This window comes from Equus caballus, chromosome 29 (assembly GCF_041296265.1).
Source record: "Equus caballus isolate H_3958 breed thoroughbred chromosome 29, TB-T2T, whole genome shotgun sequence".
NCBI lineage: Eukaryota > Metazoa > Chordata > Mammalia > Perissodactyla > Equidae > Equus > Equus caballus.
The window spans coordinates 33,844,698-33,866,008 of NC_091712.1; the positions used below are offsets into that span (position 1 = coordinate 33,844,698).

The following is a 21,311-nucleotide window of genomic DNA, read 5'->3' on the forward strand; positions in this document are numbered from 1 at the left end:
ACAGAAGATAAAAATAGCTGTAAATATTTTTTAAAATCTTGAGTGATTATCTGAAGGTAGTGGGATTGTGGTTGATTTCTTCTTTATTATTATTTTCAGTATTTATCAAATTTTCTATAATGAGCACATATTACTTTTTAATCAGGAAAAAAAAAAACCTTAACTTAAGAATGCTTCCTATTATATGACCCATGATTAGGACATATCCCCTCCCTCACCATGTGGGCATCAGACACGAAGACAAATACATTCATAATTTCCAAATCTCTATACGAAGCTGATTTAACAAGAAAAACAGCTCCAAAAGATGCTGCCAGCAATTTTAAACAACCCATTTGTCAACCTAAACCTCTTTGGATGTCTGAATTTATTAGCTGGGTGGCAAAACCAGTAATATAAGAAGCATGAATATAAGTGCACCCTATAGCTACAAACACTCTTCAGCTAATGTGAGAGAAAAGGAGGAAGGAAGTTGTCATATAAAAAACAATTCACACTACAGGATGGTCCATATCACAATATTCCATAAGTGGGAGAGAGGCCAGTCAGTCAAATTACTTTCCTTAATTGTGCACGATAGAGACAGGCATTACCTCCACAATTGGATGCTTTGTGGGATACTGAACAAGAAGTTGTTAGCCAACCTCCCATAAGTAATGGTATTCCCTCCTTTCCTCTACTCAGCAGGATGATTATTATTATCAGTGTCTAATTGTGTTCCTCTTAGTAAATTCCATAGCTACAGGATCATGTACGACAATCGCTGGGCAGCAACAGGAGCTATTTTCTATGACTGTCACAGTTGGGGAGTTCCAGGCTTTTTTATTATATGACATATAATAATCAGTTTCAATTTGACAAACTACAGTATAGTACTTTAGAGAAACAAGTATTCTACGCTTTAATGGAAACCCTGAACTGATCAGATGGACAAACAGAGAATCAGCACTAGGGATTTCCAAAGGTAGTGGGAACTGATAACCAAGCAAGAAATTTCTGGGCTAAGAGGGCAAGCTGCAATTAAGTCACAGAATTTCCCATCTCAATCCATGAGAAAACACATTTTTAAAAACGTGTAAAATTAACAAATGAGTTGGGAAGACCTGTAGAGGGAGCTCTCACGCCCTACCATTTGTGGTCAACTACTGACCCCAAACAGAGGAGGACCTTGCACTCCCAAACAGGAAGAGCAATACTTTAATACTCCAGCAGGAGGAAGACTTCCTTCTTGCTCAGCAACAGACTCACCCGACGGAAAAGGCCGCATCTCAGCCAATGAACTCGCCACCGGAACTTTTTACTATCCTCTGATGAACTTCCATTCTCTCCTTGCTGATGACTTCCCTTCCTTGTCCCACCCTCCTCACTATAAAAGCCTTCCAGGTTGTGTAATCCCTCGGGGTATCTCTCTGCTCCCCAGAAGAGATACTGCCTGATTCATGAATTATTTAATAAAGCCAATTGGGTCTTCAAATTTACTCAAGGGAATTTTCTGTTTTGTTTTGTTTTGTTGAGGAAGATTAGCCCTGAGCAAACTGCTCCCAACCCTCCTCTTTTTGCTGAGGAAGGCTGGCCCTGAGCTAACATCCATGCCCATCTTCCTCGACTTTATATGTGGGACACCTACCACAGCATGGCTTGTCAAGTGGTGCCATGTCTGCACCCGGGATCAGAACCAGCGAACCCCAGGCCGCGCAAGGCGGAACGTGCAAACTTAACTGCTGTGCCACTGGGCCGGCCCCAAATTTTGGTTTTTTAACAACAGTAAAAGCTAACATAAATGAAAAAAAACTAAGGAAAAAGAAAAAAAAAACTCATAAAGCAGCCAAACAAGGAGAGGGATCATAAAATTGAAGCACTGGTGGTCATGGGGAGGAGAAAACAGACAATTGAGGGTAGAGAGACTCAGCATAATGCTGCTCCAAACCAGCACAATGGGAAGGCAACAGAATCCTCAGAATTCCCACAAAATTCCACATCTGGAGAAGAGCAGGCTGCAGAAATATCCTTATCTGTTTGCCTCCTTTGGCAAGGAGGGAGCAGAAACAGCAGCTGAGAAGAAATGGATGAGAGAAGTGAGCAACGGGGCTCTCTCTGGTGCAACGACAATTAGAGATCTATACTAAACTGGGAACCAGGAACAATCTGAAGTCAGGAACGGAATGGAGCCCTCCTCGGTCAGGTGGTGAGAACCTTCACAAGACATTTAACGGAAACCTCAAGAAGAAAGAGAGAGCAGAGCCCAAGTAGCATCCACTGCATTTATCTCAGCTCCCACCATTCCCTGGAGCTCAAGAAAACTGGGTAGAACAGGAAACCCCAAACCCTTAAACTGTGGCTGGCAGGGGAAAATAAACCTCCTGAGATTCAGCGAAAAGAGAATCAAGAAATGACCAGCACTGGGCAGAACGGCCTAAGCGTGAGGAAGACAAAAAGACCCAGTTTCGCAACTATGTAAACTATTAGAGGAAAAAAAGAAAAGTAACACAAAATGCGTAAATTAATTTATTGCATCAAACAGTCTAACAAATGACACACTTTTCTTTGAGTTATGTTTCTTCTTCTCAAGTTCTTGGGTTCTAGCTGCAAAACTTAAAGTATATACTATCTAGCCATTTACAGAAAAATGTTTGCTGACCCCTGGAGTAGAAGATTCAATATTGTCAAGTCAGTTAATTCTCTCTAAATTGATCTATAAACTCAAAGCAATACAAATCATAATCCTAGCAGGCTTCCTTATAGCAACTGATAAGCTGATTCTAAAATTTATATGGAAATACGAAGAACCTAGAATAGCCAAAACCACCTTGAAAAGAAAGAACAAAGTTGGAGGACTTTTACATCCTGACTATGGGACTTAGCACAAAGCTACAGTAATCAAAACAGTGTGGTTTACCGTAAAGATGGACTCAAGATCAACGGAATAGAAGAGAAAGTAGAGAAACAGATCCATGCTTATACGCTACAGCCTTTTCAACAACTGGCTATCTATGCAGACAAGAATGAACCCCAACCTCACCTCATGCTGCACACAAAAATTAACTTGGAACAGACCATAGACCAAAACATACAAGCTAAAACTGGAAAATATTTAGAAGAACACGGGAGAAAATCTTCACAACCTTAGAACAGGCAAAAATTTCTTAGATAGGAAACAAAAACTATGAGCCATCAAAGAAAAAGATGAACTGAACTTCATCAAAATTAAAAACTTCTGCTCTTCAAAAGATATTGTTAAGAAAATGAAAAGGTAAGTCATGGACTAGGAGAAAACTATTCACAATATATTTATCTCACAAGGACTGGTATCCAGAAAATATAAAAAAATGCACATAAATCAATAACGAGACAATAATGCAATTTTTTAATGGGTAAAAGATTTGAAAAAGACACTTTACAAAAGAAAAACAGATACCCAGTAAGTACATGAATAACTTGTTCAATATCATTTATCAGGGCAACGCAAATTACAACCACACCCATTAGAATGGCTAATACTCAAAGGCTCAACAGTACCAAGAGCAGGCAAGGGGGCAGAGCAACCGGAACTCCTCCACACAGCTGGTGGGAATATAAAAGGGGTGACGACTTGGAAGAGAGTTTGACAGTTTCTTACAAAGCTGAACATGTATCTACCACACAATCCAGCAATTCTACGCGTAGGTGTTCACCCAAGAGAAATGAAAACAAAGATCCACAGAAAGTCTTGTACAGCACTGTTCACAGTAACTTTATCTGTTGTAGCCAAAATCTGGAAACAACCCAAATGTCCAACAAGCAAAGAGATGAACAAATTCTGCTACACAGTAGAACACTACTCGGAAATAAAAAGGGAGGAATTGCTGCTATACCAACAACATGGATGAATCTCAAAAAGCTGAGGATGACGAAGCCAGACACTAAGGAGTAACATTCTACGATTCCATTCATATGAAACTCCGGAAAAGATAAATTAAATCATAGGCGAGGAAAGCAGATCTGTGGTTGCCTAGGACTGGAGGTGAGGTGGGGAGTGACTAAGAAAGATTACAGGGAACTTTCTGGAGTGACAGAAATGTTCTATATCCACTGAGGTAGTAGGGACGTGGGTGCGTACATTTGTCAAAACTCCTCAAAATGTACACTTAAAAACTGGGTGTATTTGGGGCTGGCCCCGTGGCCGAGTGGTTGGGTTCGCGCGCTCCGCTGCAGGCGGCCCAGTGTTTCGTCGGTTCGAATCCTGGGCGCGGACATGGCACTGCTCGTCAGACCACGCTGAGGCAGCGTCCCACATGCCACAACTAGAGGAACCCACAACGAAGAATACACAACTATGTACCGGGGGGCTTTGGGGAGAAAAAGGAAAAAATAAAATCTTTAAAAAAAAAAAATAAAAAAATAAAAAAATGGGTGTATTTTACCATACATAAATTATACCTTCATAAAGTTGATTTTTACTTTAACGGAGGGAAGAGAAATTTCCAATATGTTAAAAGTAGATGGTAGGAATACGAATGATTGTTTTTTCTCTATACTCTTCTGTATTCTTTAAAAGTTCTCTCTCCCTGACCACCCAAAACAATTTTAAACTAAGTACGGTAGTAAAATATTTTAATGATCAAATCATTTCACTTTTCAAAAAATACATTTGGCTTTTTCCCAGATTACATACTTAATCTGTTCTACTGCTTCCTAATACAATTTTTTTTAATTCCTAATATGTATTTCCATAGCTTTTCAAAATCCTCCAAAAACTTTCACCTAAATGATCTATTTTAATTCTCACAACAACCCTGTGAGATGACAGCTCACATCTTTATCATTTTATGAACTTAATCTCTGCAAAATTTTATTAAAAAGCATCATTGAATTTTATCAATTTATAAACAGAGAATATCCCTGGGATTCTAGAATTTGGGTTCTTGGGATTTTTAAATTAATTCATGCTATTTACAACATGATTAAAGGCAAACAAAATGGAAAAAATATTTGCAACATATATGACAAAGGTTTAACACTTTTATATACAAAAATCTGTCATAAGTCAGTAAGAACAAAAACTCAAGAAAAAAATGGATAAAGATCATTAACTGAAAACTAAGAGGAAAACAGAAAAAATAAGATTAATTTTCACTATCAACTCAGATTAAAAATAATGATGCTTAAAATAATTCAGTGTATTTGTTATTTTAACTAAAATAAAGTTCTCAAATTCTAACCAACCAAACCTTAGAACAACAGTACAGACATTTATTTACTATTATGGTTACATACCTGACAACATACTAAGAAAATGAAGAGAGTTATAGCAGTCCATAGTACCTTCTCTCTAAACTGGATCTGCACAGCAAAATATAAAGAATGGTCAATCAAAACCAAGAAACAGTAAATAGAAAGCAAAAATCCATATTAAAGCATAACCCACATTCCCCATCATGACATGCTCCTATTATTTACTCTTAAAATACTCTCACCCTAGTTAGTAGCAGCTAAAGCAAACAGCTGAACTTCTCAAACATAGCTTTCTTTACTTTTCCAAGAAATGATTTTTTTCTTTTGGTGAGAAAGATTTGCCCTGAACTAACATCACTAACATCTGTGGCCAATCTTCCTCTTTTTTTTTTTCCTTGAGGAAGATTAGCCCCAAGCTAACATCTGTGCCAATCTTCCTCTACTTTGTATGTGGGATGACTCCACAGCGTGGCTGATGAGTGGAGCAGGTCCGTACCTAGGATCGGAACCTGTGAACCCCGGCCCCTGAAACTGAACACGTGGACCTTTAACCACTCGGCCACGGGGCCGGTCCCCAAGAATTAAGTGATCTAAACATAGGGTGGCCTCATCACACTGTACTGTGTTCACTGAAAAAGTTGAAAAGCAAGACACAGACCCGATACGCACATATTTCAGTTAACCCAGTACTGTGGAAAGCTAGGAGTGCCTATAATATTATTATATGAATATTTCATGGAATATGAAAAGAGTTTCTTGGGATGTCTGACATGTAATTGGAACAACTATTTTTATAACCTCAAAGCAATAAAAAATATATATATACTTCTAAATAAAATAGTTTAACAAAATTTTTACTTATCTCTTTCTATGTCCCTATTCCTGTTAGTTTCGTGAGAAATCACAAGTACAAAGAAAAATGTCTGGGACCTGGCCAGCTGGGGACTAACGATATTTCTGGAATTTAAATACCTTCACTCCAAACGTGCACAATGATGGAAGCACAATTTCATGTGGCACAACAGCTCCTGAACGCATGGCTGTGACTGCTCTTTGCATTGAACGAATCAAGAAATGGGGGCTATAGACTTGCACAAATGCAATTCATTTATGTAAAACAGTTGTATGCATTGAAACTGACCCAGTGGACTGGGTCGTTCACAGCGCAGTGGACCACTACCCACAGGAGAATACCGTATCTTATCTAACACACGGGCCAAAGAAACACTTGGTTTGCAAATGTCACCACTTAAAGAACAGTCATTTTTGAAACCATGAGAGAACCTATCTAGATTTAAACAGGTCTATACTAGTTTTACTCATTTTGTGCCTCTTACAAGGAGGAGGAGCAGGTAATATTTTTCCTATTAACAACTAGAAAAGGGTTGGGGAGACTAAATCAATTCTGCTAGTTTAGCAGAATAAGTCACTTAGCTGCCCTCTATATTACTAAAATATGATACTTACTTTCCTTTCAGGTTTCTGAATTTCTGGTAGAACTGCACAGAAAGGTTTGATAACTTCTAAAAATTTGACTGTTTAAAAAAGAAAAGAATAAATGTCCCTATTACAAAGTTTTAAAGAAGAGAGGTAACTTTCTGCAGAATCACATACAAATGTTCTCTTTTACTGGCAATCCATCCCATCCCCACCTCCAAAATCAATTAATCATAACACTCTCCATTTCAAATATATACGGGAAGAGAAATAATTCAAGGGACAAAAGAAGCCAAAAGGTTTAAGGGCTAGTCAGCAAAAGCAAAGTAAGACAAGAATCCTTTCACCACGATTTTGCTTCCTCATGCTTGTATCCAGCCCTTTTATACACACAGAAAAGGAACCATTCAGTGAGCATCGTTACATCAAAAAGAGCAAACACAGTCTATTATGTTACCGCAAGACAATGCATTATAGAAGAAAACAGGACATATCAGAGAAGAAACAGAGGAAGAAAGCAGAACAAGAAATGGGCTGAAACGAGAGAACGGACTTAATTTAGACGGAAAGATGCTGACATGCGCAGGTGAGAAAGATCATGGAATCACCCCCTATAGACGGCTTTTTTAACCCTACAATCCCTACTTGGTTTCATTATGTCACTATTCATTGCTTGATCGCTCTGCCACGTAAGGATCTCAAAGTACTTGTATACGTACAATAATCAGCCCAGAGAATGACACTTACATTTCATTAGGAAGCATTGTCTTTCCAGACAACTCATAATATACAAAAGTAAAGATAAAAGTTCTTTAAGGATAGACACTATCTTCTGGCACGGTTTAAGTCAAGTCCTACCAAAGAACTGGAGGCCGAAGACGACAATCTCTCAGTCCGCCAGTGTCTGTAACGTGCAGAAACACAAGAAGCCACAACTAGCCATAAGCGATGATCACCTTCCCCTGCAGACACTGGAATCTGTACACTACCACCACGAAATTGTTTTAAAACGGACATGAGTAATTACACCTCGGCAGTTGCCCAGAAAGGTGACTACACTATCTTTTTACAAAACCTCTGAAAATGATGGCAGTCACCAATGTTTGATAGAAGAATTCAGAAATTCTCAAGGGCAGATGTTTGTTACCCAAGTACCAGTGCAGACTATTTGCAAATTAAATTTGAATTAGGAAAGCATTCATCTCTAATGTAAAACAAACACCAATCACATCACGAAACTTCCTAGATCCCCTTTCTCTCTTTTCCACCTCGATCCAAGCCACCTTCCCAGATTTGTTGGCATTTTATGATCATCTGTGTAGGAGCATTCATGGTCAAGCAGTGCTTTTGCTGCCACTTGTGTTGCAGAATTTTTTACCCGTGACACCGTAAATTCAAGGCCAGGGGTCTCCTCTACCTCCTTTCTAGCTTCCCCCAAATGTCCACTAGTTGGCCAATGGGTGCACAGCTGGGGTTTGCAGTTATTCATTCAACAAACATCCGGGCAGCTATGTAAGTATATATACGAACATACGCGGTGGTGAGTGTCTCGGAGAGGGCCCTCTGAAGATGCCATAATACAAGGCCTTGTCCCTAGGGCTTATGCAACCTTACAGACAGTGAGTTTTCAGTCAACGCTACACAAGGACTGAAACGATAATTTTAAGAAAAAACGCTATGCTACCGATCGCACTCCCTTCCTCCCCTAAAATACACGCCATGCATCACTTTTCCAAAAATTAAACAAGTCCGGGGCTTTTATTCATCCCAACTCATATGCCGAGGAAGGGTGATTTGAGAATAAAAATAGGAGCTTCCAAGCTCCTGAAAAATTAAAAGTGGTCCAGGTTTCGCCCAGGTCCCTAACTCCCCGCCCTCCAAACCAACGGGCTCCCCGCGCCGCCCTCCGCTCCTCGCCACCCACGGAGCGCAGACCCCGGGCCTCCGGGCCGCCCCGGGAGGCCCCGCACGGAGGCAGGAGCGTCGGCGGAAGCCCCCGGCCCGCCCGCCGCCCGACCCCGAGCGGCCGCCCGCCCCTCCGCTCGCAGCCCGTCGGAGCGCGCGCCCCGGGCCAGAGCCGCGCCGCCGCTACTCACTGCCCATGGCGGCGGCGGCCGGCGGGACCCGGCGGCCTCGGCGCGGCCTTCGCTCGGTTCCCTCGGCTCCGGCCCCGGCGCCCGCTCCCGACGCGCTCCGGCCGGCCCCGCGCAGGCTCCGCCCACGTCACGTGACCCGCGCGCCCGGCCCCGCCCCCTGACGCGGCGCCGCCAACGTCCGCCGCGTTGCCATGGACACCGCTGGCGCTCCCGGTGGCGTGCGCGGCGCGGCTGGGAGCCTGCAGCTTCTGCGACGCCGGGGCCGTCCCCCAACCCCGAGCTCCGTGTCAGGCGGTGGCCGTTTCCTTCACCGCCGCAGCCGGCCCAGGCCAAAGACCGGCCGAGGAGCGCGGGCCGCCGTTGGGTCCCCAGGCCTGGGGTGAACCGCACGAGAGCCCGTCTCACCCAAACCGCCTTTTTATTTTGCTTCCATCTTATTGGAAGTTTTCAAAAATTTGTGACCCTTTGTCTCTAGTTAACAGCTTATGAACTCTCCACTCTCTACTGCTTAGAGGTTGACACATAGAAGGCCCTTAAAATTTATTTTCCTTACTCAAATTTTAAAATCCTGCAAGCTAACTTCTGTTCTAACGTCTGCTGAAACAAGCTATTTCAAAGGTCACTAACGACCTATAATCACCAAATCCAGTGATCTGTTTTAATGCTTATGATAAATCAATGGCAAGCAATAGGCTATATTGGAGTATATGAGGAAGCCATTTGGTAAAAACTAACTCGGCCTGACCTTGTTTTTCCAAAAGGGCCTGACGTGGCATTAAGCATGCGTTGTATTTACTATGTCCCAAAGACAAAAACAATGCCCTTTAAGATAAAGATGTAACTTCCCCCAGTCATTTCCTTAAGCATAAGAGTCTCTCCCCAGGCTGGGGATTGATTGCCGACCTGTTGTGACCACCCAGCTCAAGACCACAGACCTGCTACCTGCTGTGTTCAATTGCTCTGTGTGTGAACCACTGGGCCAGCTAGGTAATCTCGTGACTGTTGTAAAATGTTGTAAATATCCAATCATATGTGATATATGCTTTTTGACAGTATATAACTGCTGTGTACACTCTCACTTCTTCGGAGTGCTCCATTCCTTTGTGAGAGGACTCTCCCAGGCTATATGGTCCTCAGATCTGGCTCATAATAAACTCACCCCAATTTTTGATTTATAGATTGGTTATGGATTATTTGCATCAACGCTTAGATCTCTGTCCAAGAAGGAAAGAAAATATTTGTGTGTGCACACTGACAGATTCTCTCCTTCCACACTCTAGCCAGGCTCCTCTGAGCCCTTTCTCCACTAGGCCTGTAAAGAGTTGAGTAAACGCAAACATAGTTTCTAACAGCTCCATCCCCAGGATGACCCTAGCCTCCTTAAAGTGTCTGCCTAGGAAAGCATAAGGCTGCCAAAAGAATTTACTGTTTGTCCCAGCCAACACGTGAAGATAGGGACTCCATCTCCGTCTCCCAGCCTCTGTGGGAGGATAGGAGCCGGATTCCCATAAGCACCAGTTAACAAACCCAGATGAGTTTCATGTGGACCAAACCTTCCTTCCAGCTGTTTGTAATTTTTCACTCCCCTGACGCTGAGTCCCCACTCACCTCTCTCCCTAGTCCCTCACTCTCTTTTTAAAACTCCAGCCACCTTTGTACAAATCAAAGTTGAGTTTAGTTCGCTTTGGGCTCTTTCCCTACTAAAATAGCATATTATGGATTAAAATCTGTCTTTACCACTTTAATTAGTGTCTGGCGTTGCTTATCTTTGAATATACGCACACACTTGTATACATATACATACACGTGCACACACACATACACATATACATACAGCAATTTAGGCTGGGCTTGCATGGGTCTCTGCTCCACTTGGAGTCATCTGGGACAGCTCCAAGGCTGGGGACTTAAATTATCAAAAGGCTCTCTCACTCATTCACAAGTCTGGCATTTGACACTGGCTGTCAGCTAAGACCTCAGCAGAAGCTGTCGGCTCAAACACCTCCACAGGGCTTCTCCACATGGCCTGGGCTTCCTCACAACATGGCAGCTGAGTGCCAAGGCATGTCCTTGGAAGTGACCCAGCATCATTTTCAGGGCACTGTATTTATAGAGGCAGCCACAAAGTTCTGCTCAATTTCAAGAGGGAAGGGAAATAGACTCCACTTCTATATGGAGGTATGGCAAGGTTCTGGAAGAGCATGTGGCACACAAAATACTGCTCTGGTGACTTTTGGAAAATACAATCTACCATAGTCATAATCTCACATCCTATGACTTCGTTCTTACCTCATTCTACTTTGTATTAGTCATTTTCATACTTGTCTAACTTCCCCTACTCCATCATGAACTTCTGGATGGCAGGGAGGGTCTTAATTTTTGTGTCTACAATATCCTGCAAGTGGTTGACTTAAATAGAGTTTTGACAGTCGATTGTGAGCTAATTTCATGAAAATAACATCCTTTCCATACAGATGCAGTAAATTGAAAATCTTATTGACAGAAAGAGAAGAGTAGCCAGTACCTCTTGCCTGCCTATTTCTGAGACAGCTCCATGTTTCAAGTTAGAGTCTGGGAATAAGTTTTGACACACTAGATAACTGGTAAATTACCCGTCCAATATTCTTCAGTCTCTCTACGACTATGTGCTACTCAGGACTTTTGCTTGTATAACCACACTATGCCACCCAATCCACATCAGGAATATCATTCTACCTTGACCTCCCACATTGTTGTAGCACACCCAACAAGAACATCTCCCTCTCTACGTGTAAAATGCTTTGTCTTCTCAAATAGATTGTTAGTCCATCGAGGACAGTGGGCAATCCATTTTATCTTTACTCCTATGTATTTCTTTATTTTTCCCCCAAAGATTGGCACCTGAACTAACAACTGTTGCCAATCTTCTTTTTTTCTTCTTCCTCTTCTTCTTCTCCCCAAAGCCCCCCAGTACATAGTTGTATATTCTAGCTGTGAGTGCCTCTGGTTGAGGCATGTGGGACGCCGCCTCAGCATGGCCTCACGAGTGGTGCCATGTCTGCGCCCAGGATCCAAACTGGCGAAACCCTGGGCCGCCAAAGCAGAGCGCATGAACTTAGCCACTTGGCCATGGGGCTGGCCCCACTTCTGTGTATTTCTAAAGTCCAAAACAATGCTATGTATGCATAGGTGTCCAATAATTATTTATTGAGTAAATACCATTGTACTCTTATAGGGTCCTTTCTTATTTTTTTAATTATAGCTGGTTCTCCATATAAGTCAAAGAAGACACAGGGAAATAACAGCAAAGGAATATACTTTTATTAAAAGTTTTCTAAATAACAGAAATGAACTCATAGATGCGAAGGACAAATTAGTGGTCACCATGGGGGAGGGGGATGGCGGGATGGGCAAAATAGGTGAAGGAGATTGAGAAGTACAAACTTCCAGTTCTGAAGTAAATAAGTCACGGAGACGTAACGTACAGCATAGGGAATATAGTCAATATTGTAATAACTTTGTATGGTGGCAGATGGTTACTTGACTTGTCATGGTGATCATTTCATGATGTATATAAAGGTCGATTCACTATGTTGTACACCAGAAACTAATATTGTACATCAACTATAGTTTTCCAAAATTAACTGATTTTGCAATCGGCAATGGGGAAATAACAGTCTGCTTTAGATTGTGCTTTATCAGATTTAAATACAAACATGACAATGAATTACTACTTCTCTAGAGTAATTTAGAAGTTGTTTATTTGTGTAATCATGTATTATGAATATTGAGGACTTAAATATTTTGTCCTATTTTCCCAAAAATATAATAGTTTTAGCCTGAACTATATGAGAAGCTGAAGAGGAAAACCAAATATCCACGTAAATCCAAGAGAAATAGCGGTAAAGCTTTTGGAACCTCAAGACCCAGAAGTGTTGCTTCTTAATCTGTGACTTCCTTCAAGTGTAACCTCTAATTTCTTTAAAGTGTACTTCCTCAATATTTTTTTTTTTTTGAGGAAGATTAGCCTTGAGCTAACTGCTGCCAATCCTCCTGTTTTTGCTGAGGAAGACTGGCCCTGAGCTAACATCCATGCCCATCTTCCTCTACTGCATATGTGGGACGCCTACCACAGCATGGCTTTTGCCAAGCGGTGCCATGTCCGCACGTGGAATCCGAACCGGCGAACCCCGGGCCACCGAGAATCAGAACGTGCACACTTAACTGCTGCGCCACCAGGCTGGCCCCCCTTCCTCAATATTGTAAAAGGGATACTATTTCTATTGTCAGCCAATGAATTTTAAAATATAATAAAACTTCAAAGGTAATACAGTCAGACTAAAAAGGGCTATGCTTTAGAATATTTTTCTTTATAGCACGTGTATGGAAAATAAGGGAAACTAAGCAAAATAGTTCTTATAAAAATATTTTATTTTATTAAGAATAATGTGTCATTTTAAACAAAATGAAAATTTTTTCATGGTTGTTAATATTTCTATCCACTGAATACCCAATTTGAACTCTATCTTCATTGAATATGAAATTTAGCATAAATGTAAATGGGGTACAAATATCACACTATCAAATTTTTAAGAGGAACAAAGTAAAATATTTTTATTTTATTTTATTATAATATTTTTATCCCATGCTTTATTATGGGAGCATTTGATTGGGAATTCTTCAAATGGTCCCTTCCTGCAAGGTAATTCAAAATGCTGACCGTGTGTCAGAGGTTATTGACAGCAAGAAGGGTAAGATACAGAAGACACATTTCACGGTTCAAGTTGGAGAAGATTTAACAAGAAACCATCAACAGACATGAGGTGTAAAGTTAGAAATCTGGAGAGACGGAAACTAAACTAAAAGAAAAAATCTAGACTTTGAAATTTTTTAACTCAAGAAACCAAGAGATCTGAAAACAATGATACTGTGCTTTTATTTTTTTATAGTTCATTATACAACATTGGGTTCTCATTAAATAGACCTTGGTAATTTCACTGATTTACATGGGTGGCGCGGAGTTACCTGATGTATAAGGCTTGACGCAGGGAGGAAGCATTAAGGTATATAGGAAAAAAAGGGATGTGAATATTACAAGAATATTAAGTCAATACACTAATGCACACGTTTAAGATGTGAATCGTGAGTCTACTGCTGTGGCCAGAACAACCTATACATTGATTCTGAAAGAAAGACAACATCAGTTGCCAGTAAAAGTGGAGAGGGCGTTCCAGCAGCTCGGTACTTCCCCCATCATTTCTGAGAACAGTGTCACAGCACAAAAATGGTAGACAACAGAGCCTCTGCAGCACCAAGCCACGTCAAGCTATGGTTTGCTGTTGTCCAGTTGTTCTCCCAGTACTGAGTTAAATTTCAGAATAAGGGAGTGGGTTGGTGATTTCTAGAAATCCCCACGTACCTGGTGTTGGAAAGTTCCCACCGTCAAAGTTAACGTGCTCCTTAAATACCATCAATAAACATCACACCGCAGCAGGGACTTTCAGAGGCAAGACTGATTAACCAAGGGCTGAAATCCCCATGTCAGACACCGAAAGTCAATTAAAAATATCAAGATATCATTGCTAGAACAATTTAGGGAAAAAAAGATACCGTGGCAAAGTAGATCACAAATCAATTTCACTGTAGCTAAAACTCCTTAACTTAATAATACCATGCAAAAGGATCATAGACCCAGGGGCCAGCCCAGTGGCACGGCGGTTAAGTGCACACATTCCGCTTCAGCGGCCCAGGTTTCGCAGGTTAGGATCCTGGGTGCGGACATGGCACCGCTAGGCAAGCCATGCTGTGGTAGGCGTCCCACATATAAAGTAGAGGAAGATGGGCACGGATGTTAGCTCAGGGCCAGTCTTCCTCAGCAAAAAGAGGAGGAGTGGCAGCAGATGTTAGCTCAGGGTTAATCTTCCTCAAAAAAAAAAAAAAAAAGGATCATACACCCAGAGATTCATATTTAATAGGACCTATATTTAACGATAATGGGTGAAAAAACGATCTTGAAGAAGACAAACCAATATAGTTTTGCTACAGTGTTTGGTGAAACATTTTTCACAGTAGCTGGAAAGCAGCACCAGAGACGACATAAAATGAACACATTGGTAGTCCACAGGGCTTTGAATAAAATCAACGAAAGTGACATGCACCAAGCAAGTCATTGAGGTAATCTATATGTAGCTGTAAATTCAGGCTAAAGAACTTTTCCTGGGTATAGAAAGTTAATTAGAAAGAGGAGAGTCTGAAAACATCTGGATAAGGACCTAGCTACACAACTCACTCAGATCTAACCAAAATAAACACGAGTGTACTTTTAAGGATGAAAGGTACTTGTCAGGTTCCTGTATTGATGAACGATTCCTTTGACTATTCCACGTATTCCAGGTTGAACTGTTCTCATCAATCTCAACATCCTGGAGGAATCTAGTCTTTTCACGTTACCTGACAGAAGGAGGAGAGAGGAGAGGAAGGCCTTCCTTTTTGTGGCAGTTTTCTTAAAAGGCAGTAGGATTTCTTCAAAGGACTTCATCAAGCAAAGGTCTTGGTGAGGACATCTTCATGCTGCTGCAGGTGAACAGCGCCAATTCCTACAGCAGGTGCTGGCAAAGGGGGTCGGCTCACCAGACGCAGCTATCAATGAAGCAGAAAAGAAAGAAAATGACATTTTGACAAGATCAGAGCTCTGCTTAGTTCCTCCAAGGAGGTGCATGAATTTCTGTCAGCTTATTTAACCATAAATCACTTTCTTGGAAAAATAATTAGCTACCTAGAATAGATTGGAGGGAGATATATGTCACAACTAAAAGCTACTAACTAAATTCCAGGCATGATAAGGTGAGATAAATTCTTGAATTTGCCTTATGGTTCAGTAACTATTAGTTGGTTTTAGCTGTAGAGTTTCCTAAGTTAGAACTATTTACATGTGAAAATGATTTGAGCCGAGCAAACTAATTTCAAACGAGGAAACTGAATTCTAATCAAAGCAGAATAGACAACAGAAGCACAATTGCTCTTGTTCTTTCTCCTTTCTTAAAGCATAATCAAGAAGATTTGGCCTTTGATGTATACAAGCTGTGTGAACAGGCCTGGAACAAGCGTTACTGGGCGTCTCTATTTCCATGTTGTAAAACAAGCCCGCTCATCACTCTGCCCGTCACCCTGCTCCCCCAGGGCCTGGACGCTGACCTTTAGGACAAGAATGCTGAGCATGCTAATGGGAAAGGTAGCCGACAGGTAAGGGTTTTTCCCTTTTTGAGTATAACCTCTTTTTTTTTTTCACCTATACTACTATGTACAGATAAAACACTTGGCATTTTATTCTGAAAGAATGCTCTAAAACTAGATTTTATATTTTAGTTTATCTTTAAAAAACTGGACTGACGACGGGGGTGAACTCATTTGTTGGTGCTCCAGGAGAAATAAGACACACACACAAAACACTCCAAAAGAAAAAGAGCTATTACCTTGCAGGCCAGTTGCTTTTCAAACCTCGGAGAAACAAAAAACCATGGACCCATGTTCTGAGGCTCCTCCTGGCTCCAAATGAAGTCTATAAAAGCAGAAATTCCATCTCACTACCTCCAGTAAACATATACAACATACACACACACACACGATATATATGTATATGTATACATATACTAAATTATTTATAAAATGCCTCTCCAATGTGGCACAGGGTCACTTGCCTTTTTTTTGACAAAGGCATAGTCATGTATCCACCACGGCAATCATGATACAGAACCATTCTCTCAACCCCCAAAATTCTCTCATCCTGTCCCTTTGTACTCAACTCCTCCTCCCACCTCCAACATCTAGCAACCATTGACCTTTCCCTCTCCTTACAGTTTTGCCTTTCCCAAAATGTCAGATAAATGGGGTCACACAATATGTCGCCTTTTGGGCCTGGCTTCCTTGAATTAGCAAAATCCACCTGTGATCTTGTGGATAGCTTGCTCTCTTATTGCTGAGTGGTGTGAGATTGCATGGATGCCACACAGATGGTTTACTCATTCACTGCTTGAAGGACATTTTGGTTGTTTCCAATTTGGGCAATTATGAATAAAGCTGCCATAGCCATTCACATACGGATTTTTCTGTGAACATGTTTTCCTTTCTCTTGGGTAAATACCTAGGAGTGGGACTCTTGGGTGGTATGGTGACTCTATGAGTAATTGTATAAGAAACTGACGGACTGTTTTCCGCCGTGCCTGTACCAATTTGCATTCCCACCAGCAGTGAATGAGGGTTCCAGTAGCCCTGCTTCCTTATCAGCACTTGATATTGTCGATTTGTTGTTTTGTTTTCATTTTAGCCATTCTAATAGGTGTGTAGCCATATCTCATTTTGGCTTAATTTGCATTTCTCTTATCACTAATTATGTTGAGCATCTTTTCATATGGTTATTTGCCATCCAATTCTTCGGTAAAATGGCTGTTCAATTCTTTTTGCACATTTTGAAAAACTGAATTATCTGTTTTCTTACTGTTGAGTTTTAAGAGCTCTTTAAACATTCTGGATAGTCCTTTGTCAGATATGTATTTGCAAATATTTTCTCCCAGTTTGTGGCTTCTCTTTTATTTTCCTTGCAGTGCCTCTCGCAGTGCAAAAGGATTTCATTTTGATAAAGACCAATTTTTCTTTAACGGGATGTGCTTTTGGTGTTATATCTAAGAATTTTTTGCCTAACCCAAAATCATGAATATTTCCTCCTGTCTTCTTCTAGAAGTTTTATAATTTTATGCTGCACATTTAGGTCTGTGATCAATTTTGAGTTAATCTCTGTACAAGGTGTATAAAGACATCCAATTATTCCAGCCCCATTTGTTGGAAAGGCTTGTCTTTTACATTTATAATGGATTTATCATAAATTATAGTATAGCATTGACTTCCTCTGAATTCTCGAGAAATTTGATGTCAGATGAGAGAAGGGGGAAGACTGAAAGGGACACCAAAAAAGATATGGAGACATTGGCTCTCCTGGTATAATTTTCATATCACCAGATTCAATTTTCTAATAATGCTCACTGGCCCCCATAACCTCTTTTCATTTGAGATGGTCCAAATAGGTTTCAGATATCTGAAAACCAAAGAACCCTAACCAGAATGACCCTTTACCTTTAACGTGGTTGTATTTGCTCATCTCTTGTTGTAATGAATCCAACGGGAAAGGACAGAGTTCCTCTATTCGGATGATGGCGAAGTCATGCTTCTTGGCCCCCAAAGATTCTCTTTGCTTCAGCAGGGCATAGAAATGTTTGCCACAGCAGAACACTAGACTCTTAACACTGTTGAGTAGAAAAAGGACAATGGGATGGGGGAGAAATATCTTAAAGTAAGAACTGTATCAGAAGAAAGGGGAGACCATGTAGATAGAATTGCTTCACTACGGAGGCAGTGGGGGACCTGTAGTTGGGTTCAGTCATACGCTATGCCCTGGCAAGGCTTCTTGAGCAACATGCGCCTCCAAAGTTCGCCCTCCCATGTGTACTCTAACTTCTACTCCACTGACTCAAAGGAGAGAAGCGACTTGAGTCGCTCTGGATTCCTTAACAAGAACTAGTTTTTCCACTCACTAAAATTCCACCGAAGAGTATGAATACAGAGATACACATCAAATTACTTTTTTGGATCCACAGATGAGTCACCAATGACTGGTTTGAATGTCGTTCCAGGTGCCATTTCTTGAAGAGTTGACACAGCTGCCTAAGGAGGGGGAAAAAAAGCCGTAAGTCTATCAACTAATGGAAAGGAGCCGAAGATGCTTTTACTTATAAGGGATCTTTACCAAGAAACAGTACCAAAACTATCACCCAGCTATAATTACCAAGTCAGAAAATAACAAATGTTGGAGAGGATGTGGAGAAAAGGGAACCCTCATACACTGCTGGTGGGAATGCAAACTGGTTCAGCCACTGTGGAAAACAGTATGGAGATTTCTCAAAAAAGTAAAAATAGAAATACCATATGACCCAGCTATCCCACTACTGGGTATACATCCAAAGAAGTTGAAATCAACAATTCAAAGAGACTTATGGACCCCTATGTTCATGGCAGCATTATTCACTATAGCCAAGAAGTGGAAGCAACCCAAGTGCCCATCGACTGATGAGTGGATAAAGAAGATGTGGTGTGCATATACAATGGAATACTACTCAGCCATAAAAAAAGACAAAAGTGTCCCATTCACAACAACATGGATGGACCTTGAGGGTATTATGGTAAGCGAAATAAACCAGACAGAGAAAGACAAACACTGTATCATTTCACTCATACGTGGAAGATTAGCACACAGACAAAGAGAACAGTTTAGTAGTTATCAGAGGAGAAGGGGGTTTGGGGGTGGGCAAAAGGGGTGAAGGGACACATTTATATGGTGACTGACAAAAAGAATGTACAACTGAAATTTCACAATGTTATAAACTATTATGACCTCAATAAAAAAAAAAATCACAAGGCCCCCCCCAAAAAAAATTCTCACCTGGGACTATAAGTAAACATATGTACTAATAAACACGGTAGCTTTTCCAAAAAATATCAGTTCTATATACTTCAAAATAAAATTATTTTTCCAAGGTTACATAAGATTGGCTTTCATCTGGTGCCATGATAAAAGTTTAAGAATCAAAATTTCAGTTTGTTCATACAACTTTATTATCAATAAAAAATATGCTTCAATTTTGGGAGATTAGAAACAACATTTTATAGAATTTATATTGTGAACCCAAACAGCTAAGCTAGGGCAATTATTTCTGTCTTTAGGGCTTTGACTATGCTTTATAAGTGAAACCTTATCAGGTCAGAACAAGTAGGAACAAAACATGAATATTTCTGTAATGAAAAGAAATGTCATTAATGAGCTCAATTTAAACAAATACTTGTTGCAAAGAACTCAGAGTAGAAAACAGATGAAGCCAAAGTTGGGAGTTTGCTCCCTTTTGCTATCATCTAGTTAATTTCCCTGTAGTCTAGTCCCAAATGTGTACAGGACTCATTTTGACTAGGCCATTGAGGGCAGCCACACTGATGCTGGGATCTTGTGATATAACTTTAAAAATTAATATTAACTATTCAGCTATTCTCATTACTAAATAATGTGTGATCTTTCTCCATTCTGAACCAGATCCCTTTGTCAGTCCCCACGTCCTATGATAGGAATCAAACGAAGCTAGGGTTTAGAGTTGGGTGGGAAATTGGGATGGGATTTAGGGACCACGTGCCACACAAACTCCCTATAACCCTGCGGCGTGCTTGCCACATGGCCAGTCATCTCCAAACACACGATCAAAATAAAGTGTTAACATATTCTGAGAGAGCACTTGTACCAATAATCCAATTTTCACGAAGAAATCGGAATTCAATAATGGTCATACTTGCTTTCAATTAATAAAAGGACTTATATGTTTACAGAAGATACTTGACTACTTAATAGGAGTAGTTTTTCATCTGGAAATCTATAGGATAGCTGTTGATATTTTTTAAGGCTCCCAAGTAAGGCCTCTCTTATTGGATAAGTTATATATTAGACTTGGGGCAAGGGGTGGAAGATTAGAGCCAGAATACAAACTCTTATTCTCAGTTTCAAACAGCAAAAGAAATTCTCAATACTTGGTAACCTACATACATTATATTTAATATCATTACATTCCCGTATAGTTATGATTGAGGGCATAGGTGACAACCTTAGGGGTAAAATGAAAGTTGGGTCAAGAATCCCAGATGTATATACCTCTTAGAAATAAATTAGAGCCATTTTCATTTTGACTCGGCCCCTTTAACGTTGCTGTTTTGAAATATCTGTGTCAAAAGAGTTCCATCAGAAAGACTTGTAGAAGAGATTGCATTAACTTTTCTCGAAATTTTCTTGAAAGCATCCTGTGATGTTTCTAGGCTCGTGAAGCCATCTCAAAATGTACAGTGTTCACAGGGACGTTGGGTAAGAGAGAATAAATCGACCAAACAAATGAACCATTGCCATTGGTAGAAATTACCTGAAGTGCATTTCCTCGGCACTGACTCCCAGAGTTGGGACTAGGGTGAGGCAGGTGAGGAGTCAGAGTGCAAAATTTAGAGAAGCACTCACTCTAGGATGGTGCAAAAGCCAACTGCGAGAATAGCTCTCTACTCCCCTCCAAGTGCTAGGAACTGCTTAAAAATACAACCAGTGAAAGCAAATAGCTCACAACTTTCCCCAACACCCCTCAATTCCAAATATGCACTCCCAAAGCTTTGTGAGAAGAACAAGATAGTCTTGAACAGCCAAATCCTCACTGACCTATTTCACCGCAGCAGCAACATCCAAATAAATGTAAATGTTTTTTGAATGTTAATCCTAATTAAGACTCTCATATAAAACTGAAAAAAATTATAGCAGATGGGAGATATATATGCTTACTAGAACTTATTATCTTGAATTCTGCATTTGAAAACTAGCATATTTTTGTGATTTAAAAAATATATTGTGCGCTTAACACTTAGTTCAGGTAAACCAAAAGAAAACTCACCCTTTTAATTCAGTGTAGCTAGTAGAAAAAATCTAAATAAAAGTCAATGAGTAACACCACTCCTTTTCATCAAAAT

The 21,311-nt window shown here is 40.6% G+C and overlaps 2 protein-coding genes across 4 annotated transcripts in view; both read right to left on the reverse strand.

The window, feature by feature from the left end:
• The window catches only part of SEC61A2 (SEC61 translocon subunit alpha 2), a 26,192-nt gene extending 17,311 nt beyond the window's left edge, over positions 1–8,881 (reverse strand). For both annotated transcript variants that reach the window (XM_023631942.2, XM_023631941.2), the window contains exons 1-3: positions 8,745–8,881; positions 6,679–6,746; positions 5,254–5,319 (exon numbers count right to left, since the gene is read on the reverse strand). In XM_023631942.2, coding sequence (XP_023487710.1) covers positions 5,254–5,319; positions 6,679–6,746; positions 8,745–8,751 — 141 coding nt within the window. In that variant the 5' untranslated portion in view covers positions 8,752–8,881. The remainder of the gene's footprint in view (positions 1–5,253; positions 5,320–6,678; positions 6,747–8,744) is intronic.
• A 3,141-nt stretch (positions 8,882–12,022) lies between these two features.
• Positions 12,023–21,311, reverse strand: part of DHTKD1 (dehydrogenase E1 and transketolase domain containing 1) — a 47,712-nt gene continuing 38,423 nt past the window's right edge. For both annotated transcript variants that reach the window (XM_001499273.6, XM_014737084.3), the window contains exons 14-17: positions 18,355–18,437; positions 17,850–18,019; positions 16,196–16,281; positions 12,023–15,362 (exon numbers count right to left, since the gene is read on the reverse strand). In XM_001499273.6, the coding sequence (XP_001499323.3) occupies positions 15,261–15,362; positions 16,196–16,281; positions 17,850–18,019; positions 18,355–18,437 (441 nt within the window). In that variant the 3' untranslated portion in view covers positions 12,023–15,260. The remainder of the gene's footprint in view (positions 15,363–16,195; positions 16,282–17,849; positions 18,020–18,354; positions 18,438–21,311) is intronic.